Source organism: Coccidioides posadasii, chromosome 1, assembly GCF_018416015.2.
Source record: "Coccidioides posadasii str. Silveira chromosome 1, complete sequence".
Taxonomy (NCBI): Eukaryota; Fungi; Ascomycota; class Eurotiomycetes; order Onygenales; family Onygenaceae; genus Coccidioides; species Coccidioides posadasii.
The window spans coordinates 6,623,252-6,639,769 of NC_089407.1; the positions used below are offsets into that span (position 1 = coordinate 6,623,252).

The following is a 16,518-nucleotide window of genomic DNA, read 5'->3' on the forward strand; positions in this document are numbered from 1 at the left end:
CGCTTCGGTGGTTTTATGCAGGATGCAGGGATTGCCAAGTCCAGTTTCCAATGCAGCCATCAGCCTTATGGAGTCCTCCTATTTGAGTAACGTTTGGGGCATTGAAAGAGCTGAGGAGACGAGAATTATCGAGTGAGGATTCAAAATAAGGTAACCTAGAGATATTAAATACGGAACCCTGGATATATTATTCCGGAAGATATAGTCATTAGCCGCACAAGAAAACAAGCAGTTTTCAGCTCTAACCCTGTAGCTTGCATTAGATGGTCACTATTCAGCACGAATAAAAATTCAAGCTGCAATGAAACCTTTCATGGAGCCTAGGTCGGCGGAAGGGCTATGTTCGACGGTGACATTCTTATTCCTTGCTCATACCTAGAACTTATCCCTCAGCAAGTGCTTCAAAAGCGGGAAAGTTCATTATTTGTTTGCAACGACTCTAAACAAGCTGAGTTCTGCATGCTTAAAATAGCTTGTCCGTACGGCTGAAAGCCCGATGTTAAACTGATCAACACACTTCTAGCCTTGCAGATTTGTGTAATGTACATACTTTGTACTCTGTGCCTCGTAATGTAATTCTAAAAGATTTCCTCATCCAGCTTTTATTCGGCCCCAACGAACAAATTGAATCTTCAAAAAGGATCAAAGTGCTGGACGTCACCTTGAGACAATCTTCTCTTTCCTCTATCCACTTGTTAAGTCACCTCGCTCTAACATCGAATCGGTTGTAGAGTATGGACGGCAAAGTAAGTCGCACCTTGCTAAGTTGGAGAGCGTTTTGGGCTAAACAACGCAATAGGTAGCAGTAATTGCAGGGGGTTCTGCTGGGCTTGGGCGTGAGTTGGCATCACAGCTGGTGCAAGCTGGTGGGTATATCCAAACCTTCCCTTACAGTGCGCCATTGACAGCTGCTCCTCAGGTGCTGATGTTATCATTCTGGCTCGCAATCGCGAACGCCTAGAGGCCACGGAGCAAGAATTAGTCGCCCTCCAAGTTCGGAAAAACCAAAAGATCTGCGGAAGATCAGTTGACCTTACGGATTATTCGCAGGTAACTTTCTTTAGATCCTACATTGTAGGTAAAACAATGCTGATGCTTAAGGTTTAGATTGAAGCGTTTGCTCAATCACTTGATGTTTCCCCTGGATATGTCTTTTGCGTAGCTGGTGGTTGCGCTGAAGAAGTTGGCTTTTTTGCCGATATTTCATCGCGGGACATCGTGTCTTGTTTCGAGAAGAACTACTTCTCATCCGCGTTTGTCGCCCATGCCTTCATTCGGCAGTGGATCAACCAGCCCAAAAGGTCAGAGCCCAGGCATCTGATATTCACAGGGTCAACTGCTGCTTTCATCGCAATTCCAGGCTATGCGGCATACACTCCGACTAAAACAGCACTCAGAGCACTGGCTGATACCCTTCGCCAAGAGGTGTTGATGTACGAATCGCACGTCAACATCCAAGTCCACTGTTCCTTTCCAGGGACTATTTTTACCGAGACATTCGAAAAGGAGCAGCAGAAAAAGCCGGATCTCTGCAAGGAGATTGAGGGCTCGGATGATGAGAAAAACGGCATGACTTCCTATGCAGTGGCCAAAGGTATCATTGACGGTCTCAAGGAAAACCAATATTTTATTGCTCTAGACATGCAGACAAGGCTGTTGCTAAACAATATGCGAGGGCCAAGTCCAGCAGAGTCTTACGTATGGGATTGGCTCTTGTGCATAGCGGCATCGGTCGTATGGCCGATTTTCCGTCGTATCTTCGACAGAAAAACAAGGATATATGGAAGAGAAAGGGTGCAGAAATCTCGAGAGTAGGAATATTGTTAGATAGCAAGGCTGTACTTAGGAAATGGAGACAATGATGCTGTGGAAGCGTGGACTCAGAAAGTAACAGTTACTCCTGGGCTGATAGAACATGGAATACTCGGCGAAACGAGTCATTTTCTCAGAAGGAATAGGCCGCTGCCCAATCTCAAGCCCCGATTCAATTCGTTACTATGCGAAATGTTAGTATATCTAGCTTTATCATGCTATTTGCTGCTTAGAACGGGGCCACCGGGGTTTCCGAGCAACCATTTTTGGTAGAATAACCGTCGAATCCATGGTAATCGTGGCTAAACTTCCGTTGTCTCAAACCTTGTACGTATCCAGGCATACCCAAGCCGTCCCGACCCAGCCCGAGGATAAGATTTGGTTTCGGGCTATGAGGCGGGCGAAATCGCGATAACCCGTAAAAAAAAATCGCGATTGGAAAGCGTTATGACGGTGATGGATTCCAACTGCAGCAAGTGCCCCATCGCAGGAAGTTATGGCATAGCTGTGGCAGGCTTTGACCCTATCATGGCCTTCAGCATGGTCGTACAACCCCTGCGCCGCTTCCCTTTGTTACACCGCAGCGTCTAGCCCCCTGCATAGGGCTGGAAAAGATATCCAACAGATGTGGAGTAGGCGAATGTAGATTGATTGTATCATGGCAAGTAGGTGCTTGCGGGAGGACATAAAAAGCATACAGACCACCCGGCCTTGATGGTGCATCCTCAAATCACACCAGATCCAAAAACGCATCCATTGGGAGTGCCTAACGCCTGGACTCTTGATAGACTGCCATATCCAAGTATTTGAACATAATATCAGGCGTCACCATAAACCATGCTCGGAATTTCGAAATTCAGACGGCGCTTCCCAAGGGGAGGTATTCAATTCGTACGAAAAAGCGGCGCGTCGTTTGTCGAAGAACATAGCGTAATGCCAACTGAAGATGCAGACGAAGCAAAATTGGCTGTCTCAGATTCCAAAGCCGGGTCTCTTGAAAATGGTCCACAGAAGGTCAATTTCACACGACCCGTCGAACCTCCGGTGACTTTAGTTGAGAAGTTCCTCTTCTTGATTTGGAGCATTATGCTTGTTCTCACCCAAGTCTGGAGCGATTTCATCGAGAAGAGACCATTCCGATATGTATTGAAGTCTGATATCATGGCCCACTATTTTGTAAGTGTAACTTTTCATAATAGAAACAGCAGTGCTGACATCACCCAGTTCCTCCCTGCCGGCCGACACGATCCTCGCTTTGTGACTTCTGGGCCGTACAGCCGGATCAATGTCAAGATGATCCCCCCAAATGTGACAAGAAGATATGAAGAAGACACCGATTTATCCACCTTCGAAGAGGTGGAGATCATCAACTGTGCCTCAAACAATTATGGCGGCTTCACAGAGTTGGAAAATCGATCGGGAGAGATTATCGAAACGGCATTGCAGCTGCTACCTTTTGCTCCCGCACCAAACGCTCTAGAACTGAGGGTTCGTGCTAAGTGTGCCGAGTACATGAGTTGCGATGCTTGCGTCACTGCGCCTTCTGGCTTCAGTACCAACAGATTAATCTTTGCCACGGTTGCCGGGGTCGCTCGCAGTCAAGGCCGAAAGCTGGTCTTTCTATGCGACCGAGACAGCCATAATTCTATGTTCACTGGTGCATTCTTCAACAAGGAAGCTGAAGTGCATAAATTTGATCACAACGACTTGACTGACCTCGAGTATAAATTGCGCATGCAGCGTGAACAAGACCCTTCCGCTTTGGTTTGTGTTGCTGTTGAAGGGATTTATAGGTGAGAGCGCGGTCCTGAAAATCCCCTGGGAAGAATAGGAATGTGCTGACAGCTGAGTTGAATAGCATGGAGGGATCTGTGTCTCCAGGTCCGGCATTACTAGCACTCAAAAAAGTGTATAATTTCGCATTGTTGGTGGATGAAGCGCATTCATTCATGGCTTTAGGATCTGCGGGTCGTGGTTCGTTCAACCATTGGGAAGACTTGGGATACAAATGCCCGCTAGAAGAAGTGGACGTCATGTCCTGCATGTTTTCCAAATCGGTTGGGTGTACGGGAGGCTTCGCATTGGCCAACGGTGTCTTCGCCGAGGAGCTCCGGAAGCAGGGCGAAACCCTCAAAGAGCGCGGCGTCGAAACCTTGTCCACAGTGGTGCTTCTGCGTATTTTGAACCTCCTAAGCAAACCTAAACTGATCCGGCATCGTATGTGCTTGCTCCGCAAGAAATCGGAATACATCAGCCGCGCATTGGGCAACGCAGGGTTTCGGATCCTCTCAACACCCGGTTCACCAATTGTGTGCTTTCCCGTTGGTAAGATCAATTTTATCACAAAAACATCCACTTCATCAAGACTGACGTGGTGCCCACTCCAGGTACCGTACGGCAAGTAATACGATTCCATGCGGAGGCTTTGAAGGAGGGTGTTGCCGTTACAGGTGGTGTGCCACCTGCCACCCCATTATGGTAAGCACCGTCCCAAGTCACTGGTGTCTCTAGAAATCTGGGTCTCGATATGTCAAGAGGTCCATTGCTCACAACCAAACAGGGGTTGTCGAATTCGTGTCTGCATCTTCGCTACCACCTCCTGGCCGGACATTTATAAACTTTTGGGGACGATGCTCCGTATTGGTCAAAAGGTAGGCGTCAACGGTATCTCTCCCATCTCTTTTGACGCTGGTCTTTTGGCTCAACAGGATCCCGAGGATTCAATGCTGGAGGTTGAAAGCAATTCGGTCGACAGTGATATGCTTGACTATGTGATCGAGTTGAGCGGCTCAACCAAGGGCTTGGCTGGCAATACGGAAGTCGTGCGGACTGGCATGGAGAGTATAAGGAAATACGGTATCGGCCCCTGCAGCGCTAGGTGGTTTTATGGCTCATTCGACATTTTCATCCAACTTGAACGCCGGCTGGCCAATCTATACCCTAGTCTTGTCGCCCAGTCCGGTAAATGTCGAGGTAAGATATCTAACCCAACGCGCGAGAGGGCAGGTGTGACTGAATCCGTGCTAACATCATATATTAGGGATGATTTGCGGCGATGCTGAAATCACGCTCGGTTCCACAGTGGCGGCACTGGTCCAGCCATGCTCATCCGGCTCGACCCTGAACCGAGTTTTCATACCAAATAATGCACCACACAGCGTATTGGCTGGTGCTCGACTCAACCGACCGTCGAAACAAGTTGCGGCTACTTTCTACAATGCGGTAGAAGACATCGAGCTGCCAACGGGCCACAAGAACGTTCATGCCACTCTGTACTTTGAGACAGTCAGAAATGGCATCCCGTTAGACCTGCACACGTTTATCCGGAAGATCGCTCCGAAAGTCAAACGGTCTGGAAATCTCACTGGCGCCACCATCATGTTCGACGACCGGAACGGTTTAGGGATGGTCGGTCCTCAGTCTCTTGGGTATCTCAACCTCATGGAAGCAAAACATGGCGTAAACTTCCTCAAAGACGCGCTTCGGCCCTTGCAGTGTGAAGTGGAAGTCATTGTGGCCGGCTCGTGGTTCGATGCATTTGGTCACCAGGGCGGATATGTGACAGGCTCAGCGTCCAAGGTCGAATGCTTGACGTGGAACACTAAAGCGTTCTTCTTTTCTACACCTCCAATGCCCGTGCAAGCTGCGATGTCGGACCGCATGTTGCAGGTTCTCTTGAACAAAGATAGCAAAAAGAAAGCAGTGGCGTGGGAGTCGTGAGTCGCGAGCCGTTGATCGGTTCTCTGGTGATGTCAAATTGGCCAATAGAGAAGAGCTGTCCTGTCTTGTCGATGAATAATTAGATTTGCGCTTTGTCTTATTACGTCCACCGTACGCTAGATAGTTAATCCGAGATTATGTCATTATTCCCCTGAGCATTGTTTCCAAAAAAAAAAAAAATCTTTGCCCGGATTCATTCCAGCCCCTGTAACTAAATGTACTCCATTCAGGGTTGATCAAGCAGCTTTCAAATGCCGACAAAAGGTCAAAGCATACCTTTCAGAAAGCTTTCCCAGCGTATGCTCATGCTGACTACGGAGTACAGCGAAATTCATTCTCTGCATCGTCAATTGAAAGGCGGAAAGATCAACGCAACCAAGGCGCCAAGCCTCGTGCAAAATTAAGCTTGACCGCAGCTAACCATCCAGACAAGAGACGCTCATCTTGCGGAATGATGATAATCTCCGCGATACGGAGCCTGCCGAGGGGAATACAAAGAGGGAACTTTGTTGCAGTGGGAGGTTCGCAGAACTTCTCTTTTGGCGCCGGCAAAACAACACACCGTCCACTTCTGTAGCGATGACTTATTTTCCGGGTCTCCTTCTGAAAGCCAATCGTTCCATGAAATTGGATGGATAGAGTGCGAAAGAGAATCCTCCAGAACTACTGCGCCCATCATAATTACTCCGTACGGAGTACAGCCGCAGTTTCTCTTGGATGTGTATGTACTGCGTACGGAACGTTATCGTTTCGCAAGCAAGGCTCCATCTGCAAGGGTCCGATGCTGAGCGGCTTCGCTCAATGCAAGCGGGTTACCATCAACCGCTGACATGGATCACCTTGTCTCTGTGCGGTACGAAAGTCTTGGGCCATCTCCGGAGTCAATTTAACCCCAGACTCAGTTACATGCCCATGTAGCACCTGGAAAGCGGGGACCCATCCTCCATACGATTGACCTGATCTGGTGGCAAGCTTAAATATATGATGACCTCCCGCATGCAGAAACTCCTCCAGGCGGATCCACGAAAACGAACGAAGCCATCAACAGTATCCGGATAATATAACTCGACGGTTTATCACAATGCGCCTCCTTTCTCTCTTTACTATCATAACGGCCGTTGCCGCATTGGAGTGCGCCGATCTCGTTATCGAATTGACCCACAGAGAGACTTGCTCCCGCCCGACTCAGGCTGGTGATACGATCAAGATACATTATCGCGGAACGTTTACCAACGGCACGGAGTTCGATTCTAGCATTGGCCAGGAGCCATTGGAATTTCCACTCGGTGCGAACAAAGTGATTCGTGGGTATGTATTAGCAGTATTAGCTGGGGTTTGGCCCTTTGTGTAATCAGTATCTCTATGGAATTTCGCTAATAAGAAACAATTTCCCACCCCGAAGCTTTGATGAAGGTGCCCGTAACATGTGTGTTGGTGATAAGCGAAAGATTACCATCCCGCCCTTGCTAGGCTATGGAGATAAACAAAAGGGACCCATTCCGCCCAGCTCGACACTGATTTTTGAGACCGAGCTTGTGGAGATCGTGGGTGTACCAAATGAAGGCAACTGAGGGGGTAATAATTAACGCGAAAACTATCGATGCCATTCCATGAAGACATGATCCATGACGGCTGAAAGCAATCTAGACCTCAGGAGAACATCGACACGCTGTATATAATATAATAATATGTGAGACACGATATGGGGGTATGGATGGATATTGCATATTTGGAAGAATACCCAAGAGTTAATTGAGGTCTTCAAATGTATGAAGAAACGTCAGGCTATGATCCTGTCACGTCCAGGTGTAAAAAAGTGAATTATTCCTGGCTTGATCAAAACAATACAAGCATCGCCACTTCTCCGATAGGAGAGCATTGGGTATTGTAGGAAACATCGAACAAAATTCAGAGCCAAATATGGCGTCAGACAGATTATACCCAAACCAAACCATCCCTAGCTAATACCCGACCCGCAGAATGAAGCAAAATCACAACTCCAATATATCACAGGCAATGCAAGACATTCCCAGCTCTCCAGACCATGTTCCAACAATAAATATTACAAGTTCCAACACACCATAGAGCACTAATAGTACTCCGGCAGATCACCCAACTCGGGGAGAGTATCTCCACACTTAAACGACGGCTCGTACGCCTTCTTTGGCAAAATGCCAGCCTCCAATCCTCTTCTCCAGCTCCATTGCACCGCTGACTCGGTCTCCCATGTCCAATAAAACCACCCCCAACCCTTTTCGAAGGCAGACATCTGCGCCTCCGCATACGTCAGGAGGAATTTCTTATACGCATCCGAGTATTCAGAAGGGTCAGCATTAGCGCCATCACAGCTACATGCTTTCCCGTTACCAGACTTGGCAGCAGGGCAAAGAGGTTCAGAAACTTGATCTTTGGCGCTGGGGCTATCCATGGTACCAGTCCAGCGGGTGCCAACGCCGACGTTGTTAAGATACCTGGCGCAGTCCGTGTCGGCTTGGGACCATTCACCGCAGATGGTCGGCCCCCAACTATAATGCAGTTAGCCACATATCCAATGGCATAATTAAATGTAGTTCAGTGAAATTTCCTTACCCAGTTCCCTTTGAGTTGCTGTCACTTAGCAATTCCACCCACCCGTCACAGACGAACTCGAGCTTCTTCTTGTGTTCCAAGCCAATTAGTTCGGTATTGAAGATCGTGTATTGATGCGTATCCAAGAGGAGACTGTGCCCAGTATCCTGTAGTATGGTCTTCCACTTGGACAGTTTCAGAAACCCATCTCCGAAAACAATGTGTTGCTTCATGCCATTTTTCTCAACGATCTCTGCTGCTTTCTTGGTCCAATCTATCACAGGCTCAATGGGTAGCTTCAGCATCAACGGTTCATTCGCAAGGCCATATAGCGTGACGACATTCTTATAGCGTGGCTGCGCGAAAAACTTGGAGAGCTGATCGTGAATATCCAAAGACCGCTGAGCATTTTTATCCCCATCGGGCCCATTCAGCCAGCCGATGGCTCCGTGACGGCCGCTATGGTTCCAACCATTTTGGCTCCCGGGCAATCCGTGCAGGTCCAAGCTAACTCGCAGTCCATATTTCCTACAATACTCGATCGCTCGTAGGAGATATCTGAACGAAACCTGTTCCACATACGGTTCATCGTCGAACTTTTTCACCGCCCAATAAGAGTACGGTATCCGAACGTGGTCCAGCCCAGCATCCCGTATCTCTCTGAAAGATCGCTCTGTGATAAAGGTAGCATAATGCTTCTCCAAGGTAGGTTTCGCAGAGGAGGCGAGGCGCCGGGTGAGGGTGTACTCATCAACGACATTGTCATGCACAGAGTATTTCTTGAAAAACGATGGAGTGATAAACGGTTCGATTGAAAGCCATCCCCCAACGCTCACTCCGCGAATAGGTTGCTTCCCGTACGGGAACCTCTTATTCAGAGGTGGGACGTGTTCATTCGCCTGCGCAGAGTCGTCCCAGGCAGAATTCAGGCCCATCACCGGCAGCCCACCCACAGTCTCATCCGTGTATGTCACGTTAAAATCTGCAGTGTCATACCACGTAAAAGGGTCGAGATACGTTCCTCTGGCGCTTTGCTACAACAACATTAACCATACCAAACCGCACCACACTCGAAATAATGACTTACCGGAATGCTATCGCGGTCGATTTCCTTGAGGTTATCGTTGGAAGGGGCATCCCCATCCCCATGCCCAGCTGAGCCACCTTCATCATCTTTCTTCTTTGAAACCACGACGCCGACCGGGATGATGATGATCAATAGTAATGCAAGAATTCCAACGATAACCAAAATCTTCTTTTTCTTACTCCAGTTGCTGAACCATTTCCCTCCTCTTCCGCCCCCGCCTCCTCCGCCTCCGCCATCTCTGTCGTCCGCTCTCCACTTTTGTCCATGTCGGCCACCTCCTCGTACCCTTAATTCTGGACCACGACCTTCTTCCATCATTGCACCAGATACAAGTCTTCTCTTGCTCTTTTCTCTCCCTCCCTCCCTCGACGTACCGCGATCACGAGATTTGCCAACAAAGAAGCCCTCTTTCTTCCTGCGCCGTTTGTCCTTCTCACGACTCCTCTGTTCATCTTTAGCCTCACGTTGTCGCTCAGCCGCATCCCTCTTTGCATTATACTTATTTAACTTCGATAATGCATCCGCGCTCAGCAGCTGGGTCGCACTATTCGCCGAGCCAGAGCTGGCATGCTTCTCGCGAACACGCTCACGCTCTCTCTCTCTCGCTCTGTCCCGCTGCACCGATCTTTTTCGCTCATCTTTACTTCGCGCCCGAACATCTGCAATGTCCTTTTCACGATACTTCTCTCTCGCAACTCTCTCTCTTAACCTCGCCCCGACCGGCCCATCCTCATCCGCCGTGCTATCTCTCCTCCTTCGATGACCCTCTCTATCCCGCTCTCGATCTCTCTTCTTAGCTGGCGACGTCGCAGGAGACTCCTTCGCCTTATGCTGTCTGGATCTTTCTCTCCCACCCATATACGGCGGCGGACTCGCTCGTCTGGGACTGGCCCGAACATTCGGCGGCTTCGCAAAATTCGGTCTTGAATCTACAACGATAACTTCACTCTCCTCCCCTCCATAATCGTCGTATCCTCCATCATTATCATCATACTCGTCAACACCACCATCCTCATACCTATCGTAGGAATCATAGCGACGATGCGCTCGCGCGCGAGACTCGTCACGCCGCTGATGCCGTCGACCGTGGTGGGGTTCAACATACCGCCTTTCCTCAGCGTCAATGATGTCGTCGTCGTCATACTCGTAATCATAGCTATCATCGCGATATCTGTGCCGGTCTGGCTTCTTCTGCCGGTCCTCCCATTCTGGTTCGTAGCCGCGGTGATGATCCCGCGAACGTTGCGGCATACGCAATATCACACCCCCCAAGTCGACAAAATGTAAAGCGCGATACAAAAACCAAAGTCTTTCTTTAAAAAGGCACAATCGGTTTGGAATGTCAAAAAATCGTAATCGAAGGGTTCCTCAGTTAGTTTCCCTTGTTTGCTTTGGCCGTCGTCGAAAGCGATCGAATGACTGGAATTGCCTGTCAATTCGCTTCGCCAATATTCCCGACGCAGCGAATCTTCTTATTCAAAGAGCGTATTGTCGAGATAATTTTCTCCGCCCTGTCCGGAGTAGCAAAGAAAGCAAGAGAGATGAATTGACGCCCGCTTGCCTCAATCAGACACTGTTCCTGTACGGATCAGGTAACATGTTTACATCCAACTCCATTCCAGGGGCTCAGCCAATAACATCCGCCACAGGTTAGTGTTTACGTAATTGATAGCTTATGTAACGTATTCCGCAACCGAGCGGGACAACCAAGCGAGCGGGACACCAAAGTACGCATACAAATCTCAACTCTTTGCTCTCTTATATCTTAACAAGTCTATGTCTGATCATTATAAAATGAAGAAGATACTATACAGATATAATAAACTTTGTAAATTATAAGAATTATTTAAATATAATAATTATTTCTTAAGTTATAGTATTTTATTATCTTTTTACTAGCATATATCAAAGTATCTTCACAAATAATAGAGTTAAATAAATCAAATTGATAATACTGTTTATTAAGTGTCTATATACTCTACATCTAAATTCTAAAGTCTATATTCAACAATGTTGTTGAGATAGAAGAGAGCAAAAGTTGAGATTTGTAGGTGTATTTTGGTGTCCCGCTCGCTTGGTTGTCCCGCTCGGTTGTGGAATACGTTAGTTAATGATGGTAGTTTGACGTCATGGCAAACAAACAGCTGGCAAATTGGCGCCGGCAAGACGAACTGAGGGAGTGAGTATTGATGGATGGGGAAGCATCTCAAATCGCCTACAGGGCTCTTCAGATTCCAGGATGATAAAATGTTTGGATTAATACACGTCGATGAATTACATATGATGTATGTACTGATAATTCTTAAATCAAACGCAAACCAATCAAACCCACTTGGAGAAGAATACAAGTCCGTCATGCTGTAAATCCAAATAACCATCGATAGCGCGCTGAGGCATAGCTGATGCAAAGTAAAGTCAAGAAAAGAAGAAAAGAAAAGAAAAGAAGAGAAGAGCTAGCCCGTTTTCAGCATCAAGGAAACGAGCATTGAAAACCTCGCTGTCAGAACCAGGGTATAATCAAGCGCTATAAGCATACAAAAGGCGCACCAGGAGGATAAGAGTGACGCAAAAGTGTCAAAGCACCCCAGAAGAGAACAAGAAAGTTTGGGGGGGAAAGAAACGAGAAGGTCCCAAGTTGCCACGAAGCGTCTATTAAACAGCATAGGAAAAGTAAAACGAAACGTGCACCGCCATCCCACCAACCGAATCCATGCCAATGATGAGATAAAAGAAAACCAATGTTTTATGTCAAATCCATGCAAAAACGCATCTGCCAAATATGAACATGGAAGATGTTTGTGCTCCCCAGAAAATTCATAACCTCGTGATGTACGGAGTAGACGTTGCTCTTTTGCGTAGGGAAGCAGTGAACAATAAGATGTAGGGATGAGTGTGCAGCAAGTGGAGTGTAGAAGCGGTATCGGGTGGCCGGCCTTACGTCAGGGTACGGCGTCATCTGTGGAGTAACAATATAGTTGAGACGCGCGAAAAATTCGCACGTAGTCTTGGTGAAATGTGAGTCTCTCATTGGAGTCCCACGTTCATACATCCGATACAGTCGAGATCCAGGAACCCGGTCGGCATCAGCTTATAATCTGCCTAGCCCCCTCTTTCCCTAGTACTCCTGGCTCTGTGGGTTTGGGACTTCGTTCTCGACCTTTCTTTCCCTTCAGGAACGAGAACATTCCGCCATTCGCAGCAGGTTTTCCTTTGGCTCCTTCACTGATACCACTGTGATCAGCGAGAGTACTCCAGCTACCAGCTTCTCCCAAGACCATCTGCACTCCACCCCCCTTACTCGTTTTGCGTGTGACACCTGGGTGCCTTTGGTAAAGAGATGGGGGTTGGTAGTTCTGTGGTTGAGATGTAGGTGGCCGTTGAAGTGGAGGAGGTGGTGATGCTGAATGAATCCCGCTATGTCCGTTGGTTTCTTTTGACGCTATAGACCGTATCGTTTCGCCGAGCGGAGAGTATGTGTCGGAGGCATTGGATGGATTATATGATTTCTCGGTTAGAGACGGCGAAACGCTACCGGAGCGGGCTTGAGAAGGGTGTCGGGAATGTGCCGGGTTTGTACGGGGTACGGTAGGGGGAAGTTGTTCTTCGGGATTACTAAAAGCAAGGTTCAGCTGGTGTTGGGGGATCGGGTGAGCATGAAGTACTGACGTTGAGGCCTCAATGGCGGCAGCGGCAGTTCTAGGGTGAAGTCAGTAGGTGTCCGAACATAATCAGAGTTTGGTGTCAATGGAACATACCCCTCATACTTCACCAGCGTGTAATCGAATGGTTCGAACATCGTCTCTATTATTCTGTAAAGTTCATCTTCTCGAATCTCCTTGGGTGTCGCATCCTCCTTGAGCTCCGCTCGGGGCTTTTGTCGCCGAGCTCTCGCTTCCAAGGGTGCTTCTTCCAATAATAATTCTTCAAGGTCATACGTGGCGTCAAAATTAGTTTTATCGCTCGAAGGGACAAAAATGGGGCTTATCTCTTGTCTCTCCAGGGCGTCGAAATCTATGTCAGCAAAGAAAGGATGGGTGGTGAAAGATTCGAATGAAACAGCTCCGATTCGTCTGGATCGATCTTTTTCCATCAGGGCTCCCATGGCGTGTAAGCATGGAACGGTGACAGGAGGGTTCGTTACGAAGTACTTGGGTTGTGCACGCATGATACATTCGCCGAGTTGATGGTGATTTCGGCCATCAAAAGGTCGCTGGTCCGGGGTCAATGCGGGAACAGAAGAAGTAACCAACGTGCAGGAGACATTTACCTTGCTGTAAATGCACTCGTAGAATGTCACACCAAGTGACCACCAATCCACTTCGCTGAGGTAACCAGAGCCGTCAAAGACTTCTGGCGCTAGATATGCAAGAGTACCTGATTTGCTGGTCAAAGGTCTGGTGGGTTTAAAATCGGACGCAACATTCTGCAAGACAATAAGCAATTCGGCCGAATAAACGTATCACGAGTGTTGGGCTTACAAAGTCTGCCAGATGGACATGGCCTTTGGAATCAAGCAATACATTATCTGGTTTTAAATCTCGATGAACGATTCCCTGGCCATGAATGTAGCGCAGAGCACAGGCTAGTTCTGAAATCCAGAATCGGATAGCTTCTTCTGTAAAGCACTTTCTCGAGATGTGGAATCGAAGATCACCGCCGTTCATGAGATCTACTACTAGGTATCTGCAATAGGAAAAAATATATGTCAGATCTGACTGGGCGTTGTTTCAAGGCACCAGCCGCAGGTGCACTCACATGTACTCGATATCTTGAAAGCTGTATCTCAAGTTGCACAGAAATGGATGGTTTAGATGTTCTAGCATCCGTCGCTCTCGTATGATGTTGCGGACACTTTCGGATCGGACAACTGATAGGTTCTGAGTAAGTAATTGGTTGGTGTATACGGACACAGGATCCATCATTACCTTCATCTTTCCGGATATATTTCAGAGCAAACGTTAAGCCTGTGTCTTTGCGCTCAACAATTCGAACTTTCCCAAAGGCGCCCTTCCCAACAACCCTTAACAGGCGGAAGTGGTTCAGGTTCACTGCATCATTCAGCAGGTCAGTCTCCTTCCAATCAATGGCTGATCTTGGAGGCAGCTGATTCCTCCCCCAAATACCCTGATCAATTTATACGGACCTGCATCATCGCATGAAGCTTGCTTTGTCTGAGTGTTCCCCATCTTCACCTCGCCGGCAACTTTATTTGTTTTCAAATGGTACTAGTGGCCGCGTCGTCGCGTCTGCATTACCTGATTGGCAACTCTCGTGCAGCACTTAAGAATTTCTGAGAAAAATCCGAATCAAACTGGTGAGACGAGCGTAGCACTGAGCTTTCGTGGGAAGCGTAGGTTCGTTATCAGCGACTTTGGCGAAAGCAAAGGCCGGAAAATCAGGTGTTTCAAGGAAAGGTCTAAAGAAGCAATCGGAGCGGTAAGCGTAAGAAACCGTGACGCGGCTTTGACATGTGCCAGAAGTAAAGGATGTAGTGGCACAGCGGATAACTGTCGTCACTACGCTTCTGCAATGGACAAGGGGCAAGGTTCGCTAGGACAGGAAAAGAGGGGGGGGGGGGGGAGAGAGAGAGAGAGTAAAGACAAAGGCAGCCGAAGAACTGATAGCCAGACAGACAGACAGAGGGGGAGAGAGATTGAGATTTGAGGGGACCACAGCGGTGTATTCAGAGAATTGGGGGGGGTGAAAAGGCGTCTGGGGCTCACGTTTGGGATCCCCAAAATTCGGTGGATGGAGCTTCCAAAGAGTGGCACACGGACGGTGGAAGTCGGAAGTGAGGTCTGGGGAGCAGTCCCTCAGGAAGTGGGCAAGGTGGGAACGGAAGGTTTAGCACTGAGGAGCGGCGGCCGAGGATTGGAGCCTTGTTGGGTGGAAGAGAAGTGGTTTGAAAGGAGAAGAGTTCAGGACAAGAGCCATCAACACATGACCCAGTGCTGGCGGCAGGGGTCTTAAGTTAGGAGGATGGAGAACAAATTGGGACTAAAAAAGAATTAGGCGATGGCGGATGCAGAAGCTAAGGCAATGGTTGGCGGAGTGGAGAGATAGAAAGAAAGGAAAAAGACCCAGCTGCAGCCATCGACGGCGAGGGTGCTGATGCTGCTGCGGCGACCCGCCGGTTACTAACTACTGCTAGTGGTGGTGACAGGACGTGCTCTCTGCAAGAAAGGGGGAATTGGGACAAGGAGAAGAGCTGGACGGAGCGGACGCCGAGAGGACAGGATGGGACGGCGGCGAAGCGTGGTTGACGGGGGGCGAGGGAGAGGGGGGAAGGGAGAAAAGTGATAATATGATTGTTACCGCTTTTGGTTTGGCGAGCGAGTGAGATTCGGGCTTGGAGGAAAATGGATCGGTGGTGGTCCACTCGCGCGGAACCTCCCCACCAAACGACTTTTTAGGCTTTGACCTTTTTTTCTTTCACGAGCAGCAGGGGGGTGGGTGAAAGATACTGTAGAGATTCACAGGCCAGAAGAAGCTCGTATCGGGTGCTAACAACCTTCCGTCGAGCGTGGCCAAAAAAAACCACGCGCCGATCGCCAGTTCGATTCAATCCTGATTGATGACTACGAATTATCTAAACAGATCCAGACTTCATGCAGGGAGCCCAACCAATCATGACAGCAGGCAAAACCACCCGAATTGAGGCGGCCGTCGCCTGTTCCCTGTGTTTCCCTCGACCCTGTTTTTCACTGTATTTTCTGCACGATCTCAACCAAGGTTCCCGCTGGAAGAAACCGGCGGGCGGGAGGGTGATGGATTCCCACGTGACGGAAATCGCTGTAAGATTACGGTCCGCCGGCCGTCAAACCTTGCGGGATGGACTGGACTTGAACCACCAGTGGAAGAACGAAGGAAAAGGGAAAAGGAAGAAATCCATCATGGAACAGAGCACGAAAGGGACGACGACTTGGCGGATGATCCCCCTTCTGCCCCCACGCCGTATATACCGAAACGAAAAGAGCAGCGACGCCCGCTGCGCGTGGTTGGGCTTTTTCTCCTTTTTCTTTCTTTCTTTTTTTTTTTTTTTTTTTGGTGCTGTGGACAACCACGCTGGGCCCTGTGTCATTGGCTTGGTTTGCGCTGTTTTTGATCGCCGCGTGGGCGCCACGTTTTCAGTTAACCGAAAAAAGGCTTTCCACTAAGCCCTATCCGGTCAAGCCCACCCAGGCTGAAACACTAATACGTGCTGGTACGTCCCTCGCCGCCCACATGCCCACAAAGTATTTGTCAGATACGATACCCTTACGGCGCCAAGCCGCTTGGCGTTCCGGAGCTTTGCGTCGTGAATCATTCTCGAATACGGAGTATATACACCG

The 16,518-nt window shown here is 48.7% G+C and overlaps 5 protein-coding genes across 5 annotated transcripts; 3 read left to right on the forward strand and 2 right to left on the reverse strand.

The window, feature by feature from the left end:
• Positions 1–734: 734 nt before the first annotated feature.
• On the forward strand, positions 735–1,815 carry D8B26_001961 (uncharacterized protein; the record flags this gene model as incomplete). Its single annotated transcript, XM_003065909.1, has 4 exons — positions 735–746; positions 800–866; positions 920–1,050; positions 1,108–1,815. The coding sequence occupies 4 exons, from the start codon at positions 735–737 to the stop codon at positions 1,813–1,815; spliced, it is 918 nt and encodes a 305-aa protein (XP_003065955.1).
• An 834-nt stretch (positions 1,816–2,649) lies between these two features.
• Positions 2,650–5,532, forward strand: D8B26_001962 (uncharacterized protein; the record flags this gene model as incomplete). The annotated part of the gene is made up of 6 exons (XM_003065910.2): positions 2,650–2,988; positions 3,037–3,605; positions 3,671–4,137; positions 4,200–4,290; positions 4,373–4,785; positions 4,853–5,532. 6 exons carry the CDS (start codon positions 2,650–2,652, stop codon positions 5,530–5,532), a joined length of 2,559 nt encoding a protein of 852 aa, XP_003065956.2.
• Positions 5,533–6,613: 1,081 nt separating this feature from the next.
• On the forward strand, positions 6,614–7,103 carry D8B26_001963 (uncharacterized protein; the record flags this gene model as incomplete). Its single annotated transcript, XM_003065911.2, has 2 exons — positions 6,614–6,840; positions 6,935–7,103. The coding sequence occupies 2 exons, from the start codon at positions 6,614–6,616 to the stop codon at positions 7,101–7,103; spliced, it is 396 nt and encodes a 131-aa protein (XP_003065957.2).
• Positions 7,104–7,381: 278 nt separating this feature from the next.
• D8B26_001964 (uncharacterized protein) lies at positions 7,382–10,491 on the reverse strand. Its single transcript, XM_003065912.2, has 3 exons — positions 9,188–10,491; positions 8,122–9,134; positions 7,382–8,057 (listed from the first exon to the last, which is right to left on the reverse strand). The coding sequence occupies exons 1-3, from the start codon at positions 10,436–10,438 to the stop codon at positions 7,622–7,624; spliced, it is 2,700 nt and encodes an 899-aa protein (XP_003065958.2). The 5' UTR covers positions 10,439–10,491; the 3' UTR covers positions 7,382–7,621.
• Positions 10,492–11,421: 930 nt separating this feature from the next.
• Positions 11,422–15,583, reverse strand: D8B26_001965 (uncharacterized protein). Its single transcript, XM_066123694.1, has 9 exons — positions 14,911–15,583; positions 14,331–14,603; positions 14,113–14,235; positions 13,943–14,054; positions 13,666–13,870; positions 13,455–13,610; positions 12,943–13,397; positions 12,854–12,883; positions 11,422–12,799 (listed from the first exon to the last, which is right to left on the reverse strand). Exons 2-9 carry the CDS (start codon positions 14,371–14,373, stop codon positions 12,271–12,273), a joined length of 1,653 nt encoding a protein of 550 aa, XP_065979769.1. The 5' UTR covers positions 14,374–14,603; positions 14,911–15,583; the 3' UTR covers positions 11,422–12,270.
• Between the last annotated feature and the right edge of the window lie 935 nt (positions 15,584–16,518).